This window comes from Coregonus clupeaformis, chromosome 37, assembly GCF_020615455.1.
Source record: "Coregonus clupeaformis isolate EN_2021a chromosome 37, ASM2061545v1, whole genome shotgun sequence".
Classification (NCBI taxonomy): Eukaryota; Metazoa; Chordata; class Actinopteri; order Salmoniformes; family Salmonidae; genus Coregonus; species Coregonus clupeaformis.
The window spans coordinates 20869516-20891642 of record NC_059228.1 but is presented as its reverse complement, the minus strand read 5'-3'; the positions used below and the strand labels follow the sequence as shown (position 1 = coordinate 20891642).

The 22127-nt window shown below is 47.3% G+C and overlaps 1 protein-coding gene across 5 annotated transcripts in view; it reads left to right on the top strand.

Moving 5' to 3' along the window:
* The window catches only part of LOC121553338 (protein bicaudal C homolog 1-B), a 94968-nt gene that overhangs the window by 58858 nt on the left and 13983 nt on the right, over positions 1–22127 (top strand). For 2 of the 5 annotated variants that reach the window (XM_041866377.1, XM_041866374.1), the window contains exons 6-17: positions 1–54; positions 9556–9738; positions 10645–10896; positions 11688–11819; positions 13046–13238; positions 14010–14171; positions 14312–14499; positions 14655–14796; positions 15723–15894; positions 16205–16388; positions 16512–16551; positions 16664–16836. In XM_041866377.1, coding sequence (XP_041722311.1) covers positions 1–54; positions 9556–9738; positions 10645–10896; positions 11688–11819; positions 13046–13238; positions 14010–14171; positions 14312–14499; positions 14655–14796; positions 15723–15894; positions 16205–16388; positions 16512–16551; positions 16664–16836 — 1875 coding nt within the window. Of the gene's footprint in view, positions 55–9555; positions 9739–10644; positions 10897–11687; positions 11820–13045; positions 13239–14009; positions 14172–14311; positions 14500–14654; positions 14797–15722; positions 15895–16204; positions 16401–16511; positions 16552–16663; positions 16837–22127 lie in introns of all 5 variants that reach the window. The other 3 variants (XM_041866375.1, XM_041866373.1, XM_041866376.1) reach the window with 2 other exon arrangements.

The window sequence follows — 22127 nt, the reverse complement described above, 5'->3', positions numbered from 1 at the left end:
GTGTCCATTGCAGGCCAGCCAGGAGGGGTAGAGGCAGCTCGAGCCAAAATCAGGGTAAGTTGGATGTCATTTCTATGGCGGTCTCTCTGAGGTCTGAACTATAGAACTCTGAACAGGCTGTTATTGTAAGCATGTGTCACTACAGTCATCCTTTAGTTGTCTTTTAACTGCATGTGTTAGCTGTGGAGCCTGTGAACTCTGTGGTAATGCTCTGGCTGTAGCCCATGTGGAACAGGGCACACAGGAAACGGTTCAAGTCCAGTACACAGTGCGTCTGGCTTGGTAGAGCTCCTGACCCATGTCAGAGGGCGGAGGGCCATTCCACTCGTGTGAGCCTCTGCGGTCCAGACCTTCCTCTTGTTTCTCCGCCATCGCAATTCTTCGCACGCACGTGCTTCCTCTCCGAGTGGGGAGGGAGGGAGGGAGGGAGGGAAAGAGGGAGGGAGGGAAAGAGGGAGGGAGGGGGAGGGAGGGAGGGAAAGAAGGAGGGAGGGAGGGAGAGAAAGAGGGAGGGAGGGAGAGAAAGAGGGAGGGAGGGAGGAGAGAGGGAGGGAGAGAGAGGGAGGGAGAGAAAGAGGGAGGGAGGGAGAGAGAGAGGGAGGGAGAGAAAGAGGGAGGGAGAGAAAGAGGGAGGGAGGGGAGAGAAAGAGGGAGGGAGGGAGGGTGGGAGGGAGAGAAAGTGGGAGGGAGGGAGGGAGGGTGGGAGGGAGAGAAAGTGGGAGGGAGGGGGAGGGAGGGTGGGAGGGAAAGTGGGAGGGAGAGGAGGGAGGGTGGGAGGGAGAGAAAGTGGGAGGGAGGGGGAGGAGGGAGAGGGGGAGGGAAGGAGGGAGGGGGAAGGAGGGAGAGGGGGAGGGAAAGAGGGAGGGAGGGAAAGAGGGAGAGAAAGAGGGAGGAGGGAGGGAGGGAGGCGGAAGGAGGGAGGGAGGGAAAGAGGAAGGGAGAGGGAGGGAGGGAGGGAAAGAAGGAGGGAGGGAGGGAGGGAGGGAAAGAGGGAGGGAAGGGAAAGAGGGAGGGAGGGAGGGGGAGGGAGAGGGAGAGAGAGGGAGGGAGAGAGGGAGAGGGAGGGAGGGAAAGAGGGAGGGAGAGAGAGGGGGAGGGAGAGGGGAGGAGGAAGGAGGGAGGGAAAGAGGAGGGAGGGAAAGAGAGAGAGAGAGAGAGAGAGAAAGAGGGAGGGAGGGAGGGAAGGAGGGAGGGAAAGAGGGAGGGAGGGAAAGAAAGAGGGGGGAGGGGGGAAGGAGGGAGGGGGAGAGAGAGAGAGAGAGAGAGAGAGAGAGAGAGAGAGAGAGAGAGAGAGAGAGAGAGAGAGAGAGAGAGAGAGAGAGAGAGAGAGAGAGAGAGAGAGAGAGAGAGAGAGAGAGAGAGAGAGAGAGAGAGAGAGAGAGAGAGAGAGAGAGAGAGAGAGAGAGAGAGAGAGAGAGAGAGAGAGAGAGAGAGAGAGAGAGAGAGAGAGAGAGATGTAGGAAGGGGTTTATAAAATAAGCTGTAATAGCTCCAAAGAACACACAGCCAGCGGATGAGTTGGGAGGATCAAAGACTGCTTTCCTCTCAGACAACCTGCCTGCTTCTGTCAGTCCAAACGTGAATCCTCGCCTCCCAAAGCCAAACACCTAGCAGCCATACTCTACCAGTCCACCCAATCACTTAGCACCCCTTGCCCCAAACAGCAGCCCAGCTACTACCCAAACCTGTACCCTGTTCTTACTCATGCCACTCAGTACAACTATTCACACCTGTACCCTTTGGCCTATTCCCTTCATACTGCCCAACCATATGACAACATCTGTAAAGCCACCCCACATACAGTATTAACACCTACCCAGCTACCCTTAACCCAAACGTCCAACAACCCTCCAACCCTTCACCCAAATAAAAACCCTATTTTGCTTCGTACGGATGTTGGCTGCAATAAGAAATGAATGAAAAGAAATGAATCACTGTCGGTCGCCACTTCGATATACACTGTTCCTCTAGCAGCAGGGTTTAGAGTTTACCTTTCATAGTTTGTTTGTTCCAGAGCAGCCTCTGTGCTGTTTGGGTTAACAGTACATGATCCTGGGTGGCCTCATCTGTCTCTGCCTGTGACCAAAACAATGATTGGATGGATTGGATGGGTTTTCCCTTCCCTGTAGTGCAGATGTGGAAATTCCCTTGTTTGTGCCGGAACTTTGGTCTTCTAGCTGTTTTAAAGGGAAGGCTCAAATTGAGTTGTACCGTGGCCCTTGAAGGCTTGATTGTGTATGATGAACGCTTTAGTCTGTATTTAGACTTTGTGCAGTCGTTATACAGTCTTTAAACAATATTTGCCATTCTGTCCTTGTGTCTGCAGAACTCATGCACACCTCCAGATTGAATACATATGAAGCTTAAAGTTGCCCGGAAGACCCGTTTTAAAAAGCTTATGGTAGTTCTGTCTGAGCCGTTCTTCATTCAGCGCCTGGTTGGGCCGTTCTGTTTGTCCTCTCTGTGTTTCCATACTCACTGACTCTGACTTTACAGTGGAACTCCTGAAACGTGATATAAAAGTAGGCCCAGAAACATATGGGATTAATCATGGGTGCATTTCTTTGGTCAGAGTAATTCATGCTGTTTGTCCTTCTCTGGCAGCCTAAGCTATGGCGTACTGCCCAAGACGGAGTGTTTGGATAAGTGTGTGTGTGTGTGTGTGTGTGTGTGTGTGTGTGTGTGTGTGTGTGTGTGTGTGTGTGTGTAACTTGTCAACAAAATCTCCTGGCCTCTGTCTAGGCTGTTTGAATGACTGCTGTGATTTGAATGATGGAGTCCACTTTTAGTCTCTGTTCTCTGTGATGGCGTGACTTGATGTATTATTTAGTGACTTTACCTTAACATTTACAGTCTGAGTATGAACAGACCGTCTAGGAGCAGACATGATCTGGTACTGCAGTGTTGTACTGTATGTTTAATCAGCTCCCAATGGAAGTCTGCTGTAGAATGTGTGTGATGAAACGCGTAATGCCTTAGGTCCCTAATGAGTACTGGCATAGTTGAACCCATTGTGATAGACAGCAGTTAGTGGTTTTATTGAGTTAAAAATTTCTATGCCATGTTTTGCCCCTCCCAGCTGAAGTGGGACATGTTATGTCTGTGTAGATGTGCACATGCCAACCCTATGTAAAGAGATCTCTCTCAACGTTTTCACTCTTTATGTTTTTACTGTTTCACTATTCTAATGGACTCCGTTACATACTGTAACGATCCCGGCAGTCTGAGTCGGGTCCTGTCTGGTGACCAGTGTTTTGGGTTCGTAGTCTCCAGTTTCCCGAGGGTTCGGGAACGCTCCGGGGAGCTCTCTGGTTTTCCGCACCTGCATCCCGTCAGCAATCTGCACACCTGGCCCTCATCATCACCCTTTTTAGGCTCTGGCCAAACATCCAGTTCCTGCCGGATCGATTAGCCATGAACAGTAGGTGTTCTGTATCAGTTCAGAGTTTCTAGCGTGAGTTTTGTTGTTTTGTACTTTGTTGAGTTTTTGTGTCCTTACCTCCGTTTTTGTTCCACCTGCAGTCACACGTCCGGAACCTTCACCCCACCTCTGCCTGATGGTCGGCGGCTGCCGAGCCATCACTGAACCTAGTGCTGCACCCCCAACTACTCATCCACGCCGCCCGCTCTGTCCCTGGATTATTCTGCACCTTTTGTTGTATCTAAACAAACCCTCACCTTCGTTCAACTCTCCTTGTCCTGGTCTGCTTCTGGGTCTGGCTGAGGGAACTGTGACAGAACGATCCGGCCAATTATGAACCCAGCGGACCTGGACTCTGTTCGGCCAGGCCATTACCCAGCAGGAGAAGATGTTGGGCCATCATAGCATGGTACTACAGGAGATCGCCTTGTCAGTTCGAACCTTTCTACCGGCCTGACGGAGGTCCAGAACCAACGCCAGTGTCCGGTGGAGGACCCACTCACCGGTTTCACCCATCTCGCCTGCGCTTCTGAAGTTGTGTCCCTCCGTGAGCCCAAGGTTCCGACGCCGGATAAATATGAGGGGGAGCTGGGAAGATGCCGTTCCTTCCTTATGCAGTGTGGATTAGTGTTCGATCTACAGCCCTACTCTTATGCCACTGACAAGGCTAGGATAGCCTTTTTGATTGAGTTGCTGCGTGGTCGAGCGCTGGAGTGGGCTTCAGCCGTTTGGGAACGACAGGATCCCTGCATGGCTTCATACCAGGGGTTCACGGCCGAGATGAGGAAGCCTCTTCGACCATTCCGTCCGAGGGAGGGACGCAGCTAGGCGTCTGTTTTCTCTTCACCAAGGAACTGCGCGGGCCGACTTCGTGATCGAGTTCAAGACGTTGGCTGTGGAGAGTGGGTGGAACGAGGAGTCTTTGCAAGCGGCCTTTTACCAGGGCCTGTCGGAGCAGCTCAAGGATGAGTTGATCTCCTATCCGAGCCCTAGTGACCTGGACAGCTTGGTAGCCTTGTCTATTCGGGTGGATAATCGAGTCCGAGAGCGAAGGAGGGAGAAGCAATGGGGTCCGTCCAATCGATCAGCTTCTCAGTTCCCAGTCGGGTCGGGTGGTGGACCAGAACACGTCGATCATTCTCCACCACTAAGGATTAGTGGAGAGGACCTCTCTCCCGATTCTGAACCCATGCAAGTGGGGCGGCACGGGTTAACCAAGGAGGAGCGTCAACATAGACGTAAGACCAACGGCTGCCTCTACTGTGGTCGCTCGGGACATTACATCTCCACTTGTTCCCGGCGGTCGTCAAACTGCCCGGCTCGCTAAAGTTGGGAGGACTTTTAGCGAGCCAGTTTCAACCTCTCAGTACCTCTGTCAGACCCCGCTTCCCGGCTACCCTTGTGAACAGGAATCAGAGCTTAGCGCTTAACGCTTTTATCGATTCAGGTGCCGATGGAAGCTTTCTTGATGCCGAGTTGGTGGAACAGCTGGGGCTTTCCAAGGAGCAATTGCCGGAAGCCATTGAAGCGACCACTCTGAACGGCAGTAGTCTGGCACGTATCACGATGAGGACTGAACCGGTTAAGATGCGGTTGTCGGGGAATCATTCTGAGATGATTTCATTTTTCATTCTGCCGTCTTCCCATGTCCCTCTGGTCCTTGGATACCCCTGGCTGAAGGAACACAATCCCACGTTCGATTGGGTGACGGGCAAGGTAACGAGTTGGAGCCTTGATTCTCATGCTCACTGTCTCAAGCCTGCCTGCCCCCATTCGGTTCCCAGTCAGGTGATTGAGGCTAAACCCCCAGATTTGTCTCTGGTTCCCGAGACATATCACGATTTGGGGGAAGTTTTCAGTAAGCAGAAGGCTCTGTCACTTCCTCCCCCACCGACCATATGATTGTGCCATCAACCTGGTTCCTGGAGCTGTCTACCCCAAGGGAAGGTTATACAGTATCTCCCGACCTGAACGTGAGGCGTTGGAGACCTACATCAAGGAGTCCCTAGCTGCTGGTCTCGTTCGTCCCTCGTCATCACCCCCTGGGGGCAGGATTCTTCTTTGTGGGAAAGAAGGATGGCTCTCTCTTCGACCGTGTATTGATTATCGGGGGTTGAATGACATCACGGTCAAGAACAAGTATCCCCTGCCCTTGATGAGTTCTGCCTTCGACTCCTTACAGGGTGCTACGGTGTTCACCAAGCTAGACCTACGCAATGCGTATCACCTGGTCCGGATCAGAGAGGGGGACGAGTGGTTGACGGGTTTCAATACACCGATGGGTCACTTCGAGTATCAGGTGATGCCGTTTGGACTGACCAATGCTCCAGCGGTATTCCAGAGTATGGTGAACGACGTCCTGAGAGATATGATCGGTCTCTTCGTGTTTGTTTACCTGGATGACATTCTGATCTTCTCGAAGGAACCTTCCGACCACGTCCAGCATGTCCGGCAGGTTCTGCAGCGATTGTTGGAGAATCGCCTATTCGTGAAGGCCGAGAAGTGCGAGTTTCACGCCCACACTACATCCTTTCTCGGGTACATCATCTCCAGGGGTGAGATTAGGATGGATCAGGAGAGGGTTAGAGCGGTTCTGGAATGGGCCCAGCCCGTACGAGATTGCAACTCCAGAGATTTTTGGGGTTTGCGAATTTCTACCGCAGATTCATCCGGGATTACAGCCGTGTGGCCGCTCCATTAACTGCCTTGACTTCCAGTATCAGGACCTTCAAGTGGAATCCGGAGGCGGATCGAAGCGTTTCTGGATTTGAAGAGGCGATTCACCAACGCACCGATTCTCTCTCAACCGGACACGGCCCGTCAGTTCGTCGTTGAAGTGGACGCGCGTCTGATGTGGGAGTTGGCGCCATCCTGTCGCAGCGATGCTCCACGGACAGTAAACTCCATCCCTGCGCCTACTACTCTCGTCGCTTTCGCCTGCAGAGAGGAATTACGATGTGGGTAACCGGGAGCTTCTCGGTGAAACTTGCCTTGGAGGAGTGGCGCCACTGGTTGGAGGGGGCGGAGCAACCGTTTATTGTCTGGACTGACCACAAGAATCTTGCTTACGTGCAATCGGCTAAACGTCTCAACTCCCGTCAGGCCAGGTGGGCGTTGTTTTTCGGACGATTCAAGTTTGCCCTGACGTTCCGACCTGGATCTAAGAACGGCAAGGCGGACGCCTTGTCCCGGATGTTCTCCAAGACGGAGGAGAGTGGGTCCAAGACCGAGACTATTCTCCCCCGGAACTGCGTCGTGGGAGCAGTTATGTGGAAGATTGAGGAGGAGGTGCTGGCGGCCCTTCGGACTCAGCCCGGTCCCGTAACGGTCCACCCGGTCGGTTGTTTGTGCCTGGAGTCGGTTCGTCCTGCTGTCCTCAAATGGTCCCACGCCAGCAAGATGGCTTGTCACCCTGGCGTGGCTCGGACTATGGCGTTTCTTCGCAGACGTTTTTGGTGGCCTGCCATGGCCGAGGATACTCGGGTTTTGTTGCTGCCTGTCCAGTGTGTGCGCAGAATAAGAGTACCAATCGGCCCAGCGCTGGACTACTTCACCCCTTCCTATTCCCGCGCGTCCCATGGTCGCATCTGGCCCTGGACTTCGTCACGGGGTTGCCCGCTTCTGAGGGGAACACGGTCGTTCTGACTACTCGTGGACAGATTCAGCAAGTTCGCCCACTTTGTGCCTATTGCCAAGCTTCCCTCTGCCTCGGAGACGTCCGAGATCCTGGTTAGGGAGGTTTTCAGGGTCCACGGTTTGCCCAGTGATATCGCTTTCCGACCGTGGCCCTCAGTTTACCTCTCTGCTGTCTGGAAGTCCTTCTGTTTGGCCATTGGAGCTACAGTCAGTCTCACATCTGGTTTTCACCCCCAATCCAATGGTCAGGCGGAGAGAGCCAACCAGAAGATGGAATCCACGCTTCGCTGTCTGGTCTCTTCCAACCCCACCTCCTGGGCCTCTCAGTTGCCTTGGGTTGAGTATGCCCACAATACTCTCCCCTACATCTGCCACTGGGATGTCTCCCTTCCAGTGCCTGTATGGCTACCAACCTCCCCTGTTCCCTTCTCAGGAGAAGGAGCTATCAGTGCCTTCTGTTCAGGCTCATATTCGTGCTGCCACCGGACCTGGCATCGGGCCAGAAAGGCACTCCTTAGAGGTTCGGATCGGTATCAGCTCCAGGCGAATCGTCGCCGGATCCCCGCTCCCACCTATACCATCGGAGATAGGGTTTGGTTGGCCACACGGGATCTTCCGTTACGGACTGAGTCTAGGAAGTTGTTACCGAGTTCATTGGTCCGTTTGTGGTGGAGAAGGTGATCAATCCGGTGGCAGTTCGACTCAAACTACCGAGACGCTCAGAGTCCATCCCACCTTTCATGTCTCCTGCCTCAAGCCTGTCGTCCTCAGTCCTCTGTTGCCTCCTCCGCCTCCTCCTCCTCCTCCTCGGATGATCGGAGGTGGTCCTGCCTACACGGTGTGTCGCATCATGGATTCCAGACGGCGGGGCCGGGGTTTCCAGTATCTCGTGGACTGGGAGGGGTATGGTCCTGAAGAGAGGAGTTGGATTCCGCGGCGACAGGTCCTAGATGCTGACCTCATCAGGGATTTCTACCGCCTCCATCCTGGCGCTCCGGGAGGTCCGCCCGGTGGCGTTCGTCGGAGGGGGGTACTGTAACGATCCCGGCAGTCTGAGTCGGGTCCTGTCTGGTGACCAGTGTTTGGGTTCGTAGTCTCCAGTTTCCCGAGGGTTCGGGAACGCTCCGGGGAGCTCTCTGGTTTTCCGCACCTGTATCCCGTCAGCAATCTGCACACCTGGCCCTCATCATCACCCCTTTTTAGGCTCTGGCCAAACATCCAGTTCCTGCCGGATCGTTAGCCATGAACAGTAGGTGTTCTGTGTATCAGTTCAGAGTTTCTAGCGTGAGTTTTGTTGTTTTGTACTTTGTTGAGTTTTTGTGTCCTTACCTCCGTTTTTGTTCCACCTGCAGTCACACGTCCGGAACCTTCACCCCACCTCTGCCTGATGGTCGGCGGCTGCCGAGCCATCACTGGACCTAGTGCTGCACCCCCAACTACTCATCCACGCCGCCCGCTCTGTCCCTGGATTATTCTGCACCTTTTGTTGTATCTAAATAAACCCTCACCTTCGTTCAACTCTCCTTGTCCTGGTCTGCTTCTGGGTTCTGGCTGAGGGAACTGTGACACATACTACAGGGCAATTGCGTAAAGTTTGCACTTGTGGCAAAAAGATAGTATGATGATGGTAATGGCAATAACTATATGCAGTGGTGGAAAAAGTACTCAATTGTCATACTTGAGTAAAAGTAAATGCTATTCATCAAATTCCTTATATTAAAGCTGCAGTATGTAACTGTTTGGGCGAACTGACCAAATTCACATAGAAATGTTAGTTATAAATCTGTCATTCTCATTTATAGCAAGTCTAAGAAGCAGTAGAACTGTTCTATGTGCAGTATTTCTATGTTTCCCGTTCTTAATTTTCGTTGTTGCATCTTTTACTTTCAGTTTTGTACACCAGCTTCAAACAGCTGAAAATACAATATTTTTTGTTCTGGAAAATATTTTTCACAGCGGTTTAGATGGTACAATGATTCTCTACACTATACTTGCTTGTTTTGTCATATAAACTGAAATTAGGCGAACTATTCGAATTTTAGCAACCAGAACATGTAGGAGCGATTTCTGCAGATTTTTTAAATTTAAATTACGGACAGTCGGGAACACTCCAACACTCAAACGCAGTATTTGAGATTATTGACTCCGCCAGATCAGAGGCAGTAGGGATGGCAATGAGTTATATTGATAGGTGCATGAATTGGACCATATTGCTGTCCTACCTGAGCATTCGAAATGTAACTAGTACTTTTGGGTGTCAGGGAAAATGTATGGGAGTAAAAAGTACATATTTTCTTTAGGACTGTAGTGAAGTAAAAGTTGTCCAAAATATAAATAGTTTAGTACAGATACCCCAGAAAACAACTTAAATAGTATTTTTACTTATTTTCTTTACACCACTGACTGTATGTATGACGCTCTCTCTCTCCCTTTCTCTCTCTCTTTCTGTAACTCTCTCACACTCTTTCTCTTCGTCTATTCATCTTAATCATTCTCAGGAGCTGCTCCCTCTGGTTCTGTCGTTTGAGTTGCCGGCCATCGTGCAGCCTGACCCAGGCTCCCCAACAGTGCAGCACATCACCCAGACATACAACCTCAACGTCTCCTTCAAGCCCCCCACACGTCTCTACGGGACCACCGGAGTGGTCCGCGGCTCCCAGAACAACTCTAGTGCCGTCAAGGTGAGGCCCAGCTACACCCCTCACATCTACCCACCAATACACCACAGTACTTACAGAACAGAAGGGGTTGGGGCCTAGTGGTTAGAGAAGTGGACTGCTGTGACCAGAGGGTTGCTTGGTCAGCTCCCTAGTGGGAATTACAGTACTGTTGCCTTTAAAACCAAGCACTGTTCTCTAACCCATGAGCAAGTAAATCTCCCTCCTGATTAAATGTCTAATATAAGTCGTCTGGAGCCTTGCTCACCACTCAACCCAACATCCCCGGACCCACCACCCACCTCCCACTGACCCACCCGCACTCTGACCCTCAATACAACCCAACCTAGGGGAGTTGAGTTAGTGGACGGGTGGAGGGGGTCATTTTGACTTGGGATGCTGGCCAGATTGGGGGTTGTGGGGGAGTATGTATGCTATGTAGTGGGAGACCTTGCTCTGTAAAAGGGGTCTGCCAAAACCACTGTGGATTACTGTGCTGGCCTCAGGCTGGAGTTCCATTGGAAGTCCTTCCTATTAATCTAGTGATTGTTTGCAGAGGCAGAGGAGGCAGAGAATCAGACCATTCTGTTGGCTGCCAGGTGACATTGAAAAACAGTGGTTTACTTTGGTGGAAACTATGGTTGAAATGTTGTTGGTTCACTAGCGCAGAGTGGACACTCTTGGTTTTTCTAATTGGTTTTTCTTCCTGCTCTTTTGCCATAACTGTGTTTTCCCTTGCCCCAGTGGGTAACTTTAGTTGAGAGTGCTGTCCACACACAGTCACTCACTCACCTTTGCTAGCTCCTTTGAGCAGAGCGCCTCGACATTTGTCCGCACACTGTAAGAAAAGACTAATCGAAATATTACTCGATTCTGCAGATTGACTGATTGTATTGATATATTCATTGATTGATTTTCTTCTCATCCCAGAGAGGCACTGCCATGCTGCTGGAGCACCTGGCGGGCAGCCTGGCAGGTGCCATCTCGGTCAGTACCCACCTGGACATCGCCCCCCAGCACCACCTCTTCATGATGGGCCGCAACGGCAGCAACATCAAGCACATCACCCAGAGGACAGGAGCCCAGATCCACTTCCCCGACCCCAACAGCCCCCAGAAGAAATCTACCGTCTACATCCAGGGCGTCATCGAGTCTGTCTGCCTGGCACGCCAGTACCTCATGGTATGTGTTCATGCATGGTTTGTATAGATTAAGTAATTGCCTTGTTTCTGTTAGAGCATGACCTCGCATATGGATTTCTGTTTATTTTATTGTTTTATTGTGTTCTGACCCTGACCAAGACACTTTCAGCTATGTGGTTTGCAAATATGTAAAATGTTGGTCATTTAATTAAACATTTGCTGAGCAAGATGTCAAAGACATTACATTTAAAGAGTTTGGCATCCTGCTTAATGTAACGTTAACCATAATATAAGGCAGCTATGCTAGCCAGTGTTGGCGTCCTTTGTCTGTGGCAGTTTTGCCCAAAGACTCTTGAAAAATGCGGAAGTCGTTTTGTAAACATAACTTTTTCTGTCTGGACGTGGGACACACAAGAAGAGGCCCCTCTGGTCTGCCTTGGGAGAACCGAGTCATTTGACGAGGAGATGAGCCTCCCCCACAGAGAGCCATGTTTAGACCATCTCGCAGACTGTAAATTACGGCTCCGGCTCCGGCCCCGGCCTGTCACCACCAGCTTGGCCCAACTGGTTTAATTACACACAATGGGAAGGCCTCTCTATCGCTCAGCTGAATATAACGTAGGAATGAGATTGTGGTGGAATCATGCAAAACAGGCATTTTTGGTCAATTGTTTTGGAATTTCCCAAGTAGTGGTTTTTCAACTGAGCCTTCTCTCTTAATTGAAATGTCTGGTCAGGAAAAACTCTGTCCCTGTTGTTTTCGATGAGTGTTAGTTCTGTAACAAGAGTCTGTTTGCTAGGACGTGATGATGATGTGTGTGTGTTCCACAGGGCTGTCTACCCCTGGTGCTGATGTTTGACATTAAAGAGGACATCGAGGTAGAGCCCCAGTGTATCACAGCTCTGATGGAGCAGCTAGATGTCTTCATCAGCATCAAGCCCAAACCAAAGCAACCCAGCAAGGTACGACACTAAAACATGAACATCTAGTATGTTACACAGTGGCCTGAACACAAATCCAGTAAGCTACTTTACCATGCTACAGCTAAGACCCAAGGTTTTTCTCCTGGCCCTAACTATAGTGTTGGAAAAAATGTATACAGTTACATAGAGCAATATTATTTTGGGACAACATTATATTGATATTTGACTCAAAGTATCGTTATTTTTTATTTATTTTTCTACTGTAGGTAACGTTAGCTAGCACTAGTCGGCTGTACCTGAACCAAAACTCCGGTATTTTTCATCCTATAGCTTGTTCTCCATCTTCTTTTTAAATAGTGAGCCAATATGTTTACAGCACCTTTTTTTTACACTGACTGATCAAAACTTGTTTTCTCATGTTCTCTCTTGTCTCTCTGCAGCAGACATATGGTGAGCAATATGTTTGGAACATCAAATCGCAATAAAATCGCAGTATCGAATCGCAATACATATAGAAGCTTGAGAATTGCAATACATATCCTATCGGCACCTAAGTACATAATATCGTATCGTGAGGTCCCTGGCAATTCCCAGCCCTACCTAACTACAAAGCACCTCGCGTCATAAGCCAAACAATATATTAGGCACATCAAACCTGCTGGGCCCCAGCCTAACCACCTTAGCCAGGTGCCCTTTCCTCAGTGTGCCCAGCATGATGCCCAAACCCAGACAGGCCAGTGGGGAACAGTGGTGTGGTGCCAGTGTAAACGCAGCCCTACCCAGACCTCTCTTCTTTAATGAGGTGACACCACTAATCCAAACGGCCTTCCAAACACTGCTCTGCTTCTGGCTATTTGGCTACTCCATAAAGAAGGGTGTGGAGACAGAAAAATCGTGACTGGACTCGATTTGGCAGGGCCCACTTTGGCAAGTGTAGGACCACAGAAATGATTTGTGTGCATGTTCATTTTTTATTCCTCGCTATTTTATAAGCACTCTTTATGGTAATGCTGGACCTGGAGAAAGTTGAATATCCTTTCCGAACTCCCTTAAGCTTTCTAATGCGTGAATTGAAGTGAACCCACTTTATCAAAATTATGTTTTGACATTTTACTAATCCCCTTTGATTCAACTGTTCATTCCATTAAAGAAAAATTGATTACATTGCTGAAGTGCATTTCATTCTGACAACAACCTGCCATGTTGTTTTCTCTCTTTTCCTCTGTCTCTCCATCTCTCTCTTTCTCCCACTCTCTCTTCCCCAGTCTGTGATAGTAAAGAGTGTGGAGCGGAATGCAGTGAACATGTACGAGGCCCGGAAGTTTCTGCTGGGTCTGGAGAGCAACGGGGTGTCATCATCAGCCCTGTCCCCCTCTACCAATGTCCCCTCCCCCACCCTCATCTGTCCCGTCGGCCTGGACATCCTGGCCTCAGCTGGCCTGGGGCTGAGCAGTCTGGGTAATGGAGTTCTCTTTACATCTGCCTCTTACACCATTATGAGAATTCTGTAAGAAAATCGATGGTGCCTTTCTACAAATGTACAAGGTCAACCCAAGACCCTTTTCCACACACGTTTATAGATCAGTGATTGAAAAAGAAGCTTGAGTGTCATATGTAATCCAATTGTATTTTATCTTGTTAAAGGAAACAATAAAAATGAAAAATATATAAAAGAGACAAACCCCTTTACAACAGAATGAATTATGAATCATGAGATAAACTGTTGTGTGTAGGAGGTTTATGTCTGGAAACTGACCACATTGACAGTGAGAATGAATGTCCTGCTCAAGGCATCTCTTCCTGGGGCGTACAGTATGAACCCAAAGGCCCATGGGTAAGATATGGGCCTCCACAGCTCGGCCTGTAGTTAATTGCTACATCCCTCTCCATCAGATTACAGCTCAGCCTGCCAGAGAAATCCAAGCCTTATTTCTGGAGTCAAATGAGCCGTTTGTCAAACCCACAAACCTGTTTCAGTCTGCTTTGATATGTTTGGGTTGAAAGTAGCATAGTTTAGCATGTAGTTATTGACTGTGTTGAGTTATATTTGTCAAAGGCCCAGTTCTCTCAAATGTCTCTCTCTTATTTCAATCCTGACCACTGATATGAAAGGATTTGATGAGTGGTGGTGGTAGTATGCAATAATATCTATTACTGGTGTGGGAAGAAATGATTTGTAGAGTGATACTGTATTGAGACAGTCTTATACTGTGTTTTTCTCTCCTCCAGGCCTCCTAGGGGCATCAGCGCCCCATTCCCTCAGTAGCTCCCCAGCTCCAAACTCTGTCCTCAACAGTCTGAACTCTTCCATGAGCCCTATGCAGAACCCCAGCCCCAGCACCCCGTCTCCCTCCCCCTCACTGTGGCCCAGCTCTCTCACAAGCACCCAAGGTGAGTACAGTTGGCTGGTGCACAATCTCTCATGGTCTCACACCTTCAGGTCTCTCACCTTGTTCACAAATAGCTAGAAGGGATTGATATGATGAAAGTGTTATGATAACGATGTAGGATTTCCTCCCTCGTGTGTCCAGGCTTCTCGTCTCAGTTGATGATGCACCCTGTAGCCCAGGCCACTCTGAGCAGTATTCTGCTCTCTGGGGTCAAGGGGTACACCCAGAACACCCCCTCCCCACCCCCCGGCCTCACCCCCATCGACAAGCAGACCAATGGGGTCCCTGACTGCTCCAAAGGCCCCTGTACCCTGAATGGACATGTCAAGGTGACTGATTTTTATAGACCCATATTCACTAACTGTTACATTGAATGTATACCTTGCCTATAGTGAGTATTCTGTATAGGGCTACATGTGTGTGTGTGTGTGTGTGTGTGTGTGTGTGTGTGTGTGTGTGTGTGTGCGCGTGTGTGTGTGTGCAGCACCCTGGCTCAGTCTATGGTAGGATGACCAGTGCATCTCTGGCAGACACGGTTCTGAACCCCAACCAGTGTGACTCAGTCCAGGAGGCCAGCGTACACAACTCGTCAGAACCCCGCTCCAGCAAGTCCAACCAAGATGAAGGTACCACGTACACACCGCACCTACAGAAAACAAGGAAATGTGTAGCTCTTGTAGCTATGCTTGAAAGAGGTTTATAAAATCAAAAGAAAGCCTTGGTATTTGCCCTTATTACCTGCTAAGTGAATTTATACCACAATATATTTGTATTTTTCTTATACGTAGATCAATATGCAGTCCAGTCCATATTCTCAAACCACTTTTCTCAGGTTGCAGCAGGGTGACATTGATGGCTGGTATTCCAGTGGTTGAGGTCCCTAATTTCCTGCGTCTCTAATGTGTGGTTTGAGTGTAGCCTGGCTCTCACGCTCCTCACATTCCCGTGTTGTTGGAGCTGGAGCTCAGTGGGATCCGCCTCAGCCCCAGCCTGGCTGGTCACAGTAGTAACTTTTTCCTCTCCCTGACCTCCTCCTGTGTTCCAACTGGCTCTGTTCCCCGTAACCATCAAGCCCAGGGAGAACCAACCAAACATAAAAGACTATCGAGGCCTACACTCACACACACACACCGATCCTGTTCTGCAGGCCGGGTTACTACCTGGAACTGTGGGAGTAGAAGAAGAAAGCTCCTTCATTAGACTGCTTCTGTTTTGAATGAACACAGGTGCCAACTGTGAGTTTTAGCAGCTACATTTAGTCACGTTCAAGCCATCGTGCAGAGTGACTTACAGAGAACGTACTGTTATGTCATTTATACATGACAGACGATGGAAAGCTGAGCAACAAGGCACTTGAAAGAAAAGGTTGCTATGGAAGTACAAAAACTTGGTTGTCAAGCACAGGTATTGCATAATAATGTAAAGAGTATAATAGTACATACAGTCAGATATATAGCCTATTGACTAACTTCATTAAATCACGAAGGAAGGAATATAATATCCCACATGTTACTGTTTCTTCACAAATGCTCTTTTACTTTCTTTCCGCCAGGCTCTGACACCTTTGTGGAAGTGGGCATGCCCAGAAGCCCATCTCACTCAGCCAATGGCAACGAGCTAAAACAGATGCTAGCTTCCTGTAAGACGTCAGGGAAACGGCAGGCGGTGGAGCTCCTCCAGGGGACCAAGAACTCCCATCTCCAGTATGTCTGTCCAGAGCTACAGTAAGACTACCTACATCACATATTTTAAGGACTTCAGAGATGTCCTCACTCTTTCATTCCTGTGCCTAAAGGGTATAACAATACGATTCCAACTCGTTCTAGTTCACTGGGTATGACTCCCATACATTCATAGAATAGAAAAGAAAAGCACTTTGTGACAACTGCTGATATAAAAAGGGCTTTATAAAATATATTTGATTGGTTGGTAGAAAATAATACTAAATAAACAGTGCTGTATGTCTTGTCTGTGCTTTAGGCGTCTCTGTTGTGATGGGGTTTGTACCTTGCTGTCTTTCTAATATGATCGTAGCTCTCTGTTGTCTCCCCCCCACAGCTCAGACTGCCTCCTGTCAGACCCAGAGTCGAGTGCTTCAGACGGCCCTGTGACGGATAAGAGGGCGCCGGGCAGTGAGCGGGCAGCAGAGAGGGCAGCACAGCAGAATGAGAGGGACAGGATCCGCTTGGCACCACATTCCTCCTTTGCCAACATGCAGGTACAACTAGAGGTATTCCAACTCCACTTTTCTCTCTCACATACACGCGCTCACACATCAGTAGATGGCTCATGTGAATTTGATAGGTAGAAAAACTGACACTGACCTTCCTCTCCGTTTCAGGCACTTGAATATGAACAGAAAAAGCTGTTAGCAACCAAAGGTAAGTGTCAATCTTTCGGGCAATTCCTGCCTAATCTCAAGGGATACTGTGTTATCTTTTCAGACCTTTCTCACTAATTGGTAACAGAGGTTTTATCTGTGTCTGTGTCCAGCCATGTTGAAGAAGCCTGTTGTGACTGAGGTACGGACCCCCACTAACACATGGAGTGGGCTGGGTTTCTCCAAGTCCATGCCAGCAGAGACCATCAAGGAGCTGCGCAGGGCCAACCACGTTTCTTACAAACCCACAATGAGTACCACCTACGAGGTAAACTCCGACTATGAGGTAAACACCAATGGACCACTCTACTATTGAAGAGAATGTGTTTTTACTAACATATCTGATATAAAAGCTTATGCAAAGACTGTAATAGTGATCTAGTGAGATATACATGGCGGAGACTCAATCAAGCTAGTCGTCTTGACTTCTTTCTTTTATCATTCTCGTTGGCAAAAAAGTGTTGATAGGGGACAGAATGCGGTCGGACCATCATATAATTGGCATATACATTACGCTTACTGAATTTCCACGTGGGCGAGGATATTGGACATTTAATCAAAGCCTATTGGATGATAACTTGTTTTTAACAAGGACAGAGGAATTTATAACTGATTTTTTCCGACATAACATAGGTACACCAAATCCCCTTATTGTATGGGACACCTTTAAATGTGCCTTTAGACGCCATGCAATTCAGTACTCATCTCGAAAACAAAAGCAATTTAGGTCAAAAGAGTCCATACTAACAAAGGAAATAGAAGGTCTAACAGAACAGATAGATAGCAATAAAAACTGTAACATAGAGGCTCAGAATAAATTAGAGGAAAAACAAAAAGAAATGGAGAAACTTATTCAAGAAAGATCAAGTGTAATATATTATAGAAATAAAGCAAACTGGATGGAATATGGGACACCAAATTCTTTTTAAATCTTCAACATAGGAATGCTACCAAAAATAATTTACTGAAACTGGTTACAAATGACGGAGTCACCCATTATTAACCAAATGTCACGATCGTCGGGAACAGAGGACCAAGGCGCAGCGTTGCAGGCAAACATACTCTTTAATTAGAGACACGATCAAAACAACAAACGATACGTGACAGTTCACGGTCTAACATAAACAGACTTGAAACAAGATCCCACAAACACAAATGGGAAACAGACAGTTTAAATATGGTTCCCAATCAGAGACAACCAACGACAGCTGACACTCGTTGCCTCTGATTGGGAGCCACTCAGGCCAACATAGAAATACACATACTAAATAAACAAATGAAATGCACACCCTGGCTCAACATACAAGTGTCCCCAGAGCCAGGGCGTGACACCAAATTATATTTTGAAGGAGGAAACAAAGTACTTTAAGCATATGTTTTCGTTTCAGTCGCCTCCATCTTCTCTAACTGAAGCTAATTGTAGAGATTTTTTTTCTATTGATAATGTAAAAATTAACAGCCATACAGAAAGACTCATGTGAAGGTGAAATTACAGAGGAGGAACTTCTGGATGCAATTAAAGACTTTAAGTCCGGGAAAAGTCCAGGGTTGGATGGCATACCAGTCGAGGTATACCAAACCTTTTTTGATATACTCAGACAACCGTTATTAGCATGTTTTAACCACTCCTATGTAAACGGTAGATTATCAGACACTCAAGAAGAAGGTCTGATTTCATTATTACTGAAACAGGATACAAGTGGAAAATATAAAGATCCAGCCCATTTAAAAAATTGGAGGCCCCTTACACTTCAGTGTTGTGATGCAAAAATTCTACCAAAATGTATAGCGCATAGAATTAAAAAGGTATTGTCGGACATTTTTACATGGAAGATACAGTGAGGGGAAAAAAGTATTTGATCCCCTGCTGATTTTGTATGTTTGCCCACTGACAAAGAAATGATCAGTCTATAATTTTAATGGTATCCAGAAAAACGCATGTCAAAAATTTTATAAATTGATTTGCATTTTAGTGAGGGAAAATAAGTATTTGACCCCCTCTCAATCAGAAAGATTTCTGGCTCCCAGGTTTATACAGGTAACGAGCTGAGATTAGGAGCACACTCTTAAAGGGGGTGCTCCTAATCTCAGCTTGTTACCTGTATAAAAGACACCTGTCCACAGAAGCAATCAATCAATCAGATTCCAAACTCTCCACCATGGCCAAGACCAAAGAGCTCTCCAAGGATGTCAGGGACAAGATTGTAGACCTACACAAGGCTGGAATGGGCTACAAGACCATCACCAAGCAGCTTGGTGAGAAGGTAACAACAGTTGGTGCGATTATTCGCAAATGGAAGAAACACAAAAGAACTGTCAATCTCCCTCGGCCTGGGGCTCCATGCAAGATCTGGGACCATAGTCACCAAGAAAACAATTGGTAACACACTACGCCGTGAAGGACTGAAATCCTACAGCGCCTGCAAGGTCCCCCTGCTCAAGAAAGCACATATACAGGCCTGTCTGAAGTTTGCCAATGAACATCTGAATGATTCAGAGGAGAACTGGGTGAAAGTGTTGTGGTCAGATGAGACCAAAATCGAGCTCTTTGGCATCAACTCAACTCACCGTGTTTGGAGAAGGGGGAATGCTGCCTATGACCCCAAGAACACCATCCCCACTGTCAAACATGGAGGTGGAAACATTATACTTTGGGGGTGTTTTTCTGCTAAGGGGACAGGACAACTTCACCGCATCAAAGGGACGATGGACGGGGCCATGTACTGTCAAATCTTGGGTGAGAACCTCCTTCCCTCAGCCAGGGCATTGAAAATGGGTTGTGGATGGGTATTCCAGCATGACAATGACCCAAAACACACGGCCAAGGCAACAAAGGAGTGGCTCAAGAAGAAGCACATTAAGGTCCTGGAGTGGCCTAGCCAGTCTCCAGACCTTAATCCCAATGAAAATCTGTGGAGGGAGCTGAAGGTTCGAGTTGCCAAATGTCAGCCTCGAAACCTTAATGACTTGGAGAAGATCTGCAAAGAGGAGTGGGACAAAATCCCTCCTGAGATGTGTGCAAACCTGGTGGCCAACTACAAGAAACGTCTGACCTCTGTGATTGCCAACAAGGGTTTTGCCACCAAGTACTAAGTCATGTTTTGCAGAGGGGTCAAATACTTATTTCCCTCATTAAAATGCAAATCAATTTATAACATTTTTGACATGCGTTTTCTGGATTTTGTTGTTGTTATTCTGTCACTCACTGTTCAAATAAACCTACCATTAAAATTATAGACTGATCATGTATTTGTCAGTGGGCAAACGTACAAAATCAGCAGGGGATCAAATACCTTTTTCCCTCACTGTACATTGGAGATAATATAAGGCAAGTACTGGAAACAATAGAACACTATTACCAATAAAATGGTCTGATGGTGATGTGGATAGACTCGGAATACATATCCCAAATGAAATAAATGATCTCACTCCAATAAATTTTATTAGAAAGCTAGCAAAAATAGATAAGATATTGTTACCATGGAAAGGTAAATACCTGCCTGTTTGTGGGAAAATCACCCTGATTAACTCTTTAGTATTATCCCAGTTTACCTATATGCTTATGGTCTTGCCTAAGCCTAGTGAACAGTTTTTTGAAATATATGAGAAAAAATATTCCATTTTATTTGGAACGGCAAGCCAGACAAAATTAAACGGGCCTATTTATATAATGAATATGAATTCAGAGGATCAGAAATTATTAAATATTAAAGCATTAGACCTATCACTAAAAGCTTCAGTCATACAAAAGTTATACTTAAATCCGAACTGGTTCTCTAGCAAATTAGTAAGATCGTATCACCCAATGTTCAAGAATGGCCTTTTTCCCTTTATTTAGATTACAACCTCTCACTTTCAGTTATTTGAAAAGGAAATCATCTCCCAAATATCACTATTTCTAAAACAAGCCATAGAAAGTTGGTTGCAATTTCAATTTAATCCTCCAGAAACAACAGAACAAATAATGCAACAAATATTGTGGTTAAACTCAAATATACTAATTGATAATACAACTTTTTTTTTTGACATAATGTTTAAAAAAGGTATACTCTTCGTAAATGATCTCATCGGTAGGACTGGTGGAGTCATGTCGCACATGCAGCTAACAAAAACATATGGAAATGTCTGCTCTACCCAAAATTACAACCAAATAATTGCAGCATTACCGCAAAAATGGAAGAGGAAAGTGGAAGGGGGGAAAAAGTAAGGAACTTGTCTGTCGGCCTTGCATTAAAGAACATAATTGGTTAAAGAAAACTGTGATAAATAAAAAAGTATACCAGTTTCATTTAAGGACCAAAAGATTGACAGCCGTCCCATATACAGTGGGGAAAAAAGGATTTAGTCAGCCACCAATTGTGCAAGTTCTCCCACTTAAAAAGATGAGAGAGGCCTGTAATTTTCATCATAGGTACACGTCAACTATGACAGACAAAATGAGGGAAAAAAATCCAGAAAATCACATTGTAGGATTTTTAATGAAATTATTTGCAAATTATGGTGGAAAATAAGTATTTGGTCAATAACAAAAGTTTCTCAATACTTTGTTATATACCCTTTGTTGGCAATGACACAGGTCAAACGTTTTCTGTAAGTCTTCACAAGGTTTTTACACACTGTTGCTGGTATTTTGGCCCATTCCTTCATGCAGATCTCCTCTAGAGCAGTGATGTTTTGGGGCTGTCACTGGGCAACACAGACTTTCAACTCCCTCCAAAGATTTTCTATGGGGTTGAGATCTGGAGACTGGCTAGGCCACTCCAGGACCTTGAAATGCTTCTTACGAAGCCATTCCTTCGTTGCCCGGGCGTTGTGTTTGGGATCATTGTCATGCTGAAAGACCCAGCCACGTTTCATCTTCAATGCCCTTGCTGGTGGAAGGAGGTTTTCACTCAAAATCTCACGATACATGGCCCCATTCATTCTTTCCTTTACACGGATCAGTCGTCCTGGTCCCTTTGCAGAAAAACAGCCCCAAAGCATGATGTTTCCACCCCCCATGCTTCACAGTAGGTATGGTGTTCTTTGGATGCAACTCAGCATTCTTTGTCCTCCAAACACGACGAGTTGAGTTTTTACCAAAAAGTTATATTTTGGTTTCATCTGACCTTATGACATTCTCCCAATCCTCTTCTGGATCATCCAAATGCACTCTAGCAAACTTCAGATGGGCCTGGACATGTACTGGCTTAAGCAGGGGGACACGTCTGGCACTGCAGGATTTGAGTCCCTGGCGGCGTAGTGTGTTACTGATGGTAGGCTTTTTACTTTGGTCCCAGCTCTCTGCAGGTCATTCACTAGGTCCCCCCGTGTGGTTCTGGGATTTTTGCTCACCGTTCTTGTGATCATTTTGACCCCACGGGGTGAGATCTTGCGTGGAGCCCCAGATCGAGGGAGATTATCAGTGGTCTTGAATGTCTTCCATTTCCTAATAATTGCTCCCACAGTTGATTTCTTCAAACCAAGCTGCTTACCTATTGCAGATTCAGTCTTCCTCGCCTGGTGCAGGTCTACAATTTTGTTTCTGGGGTCCTTTGACAGCTCTTTGGTCTTGGCCATAGTGGAGTTTGGAGTGTG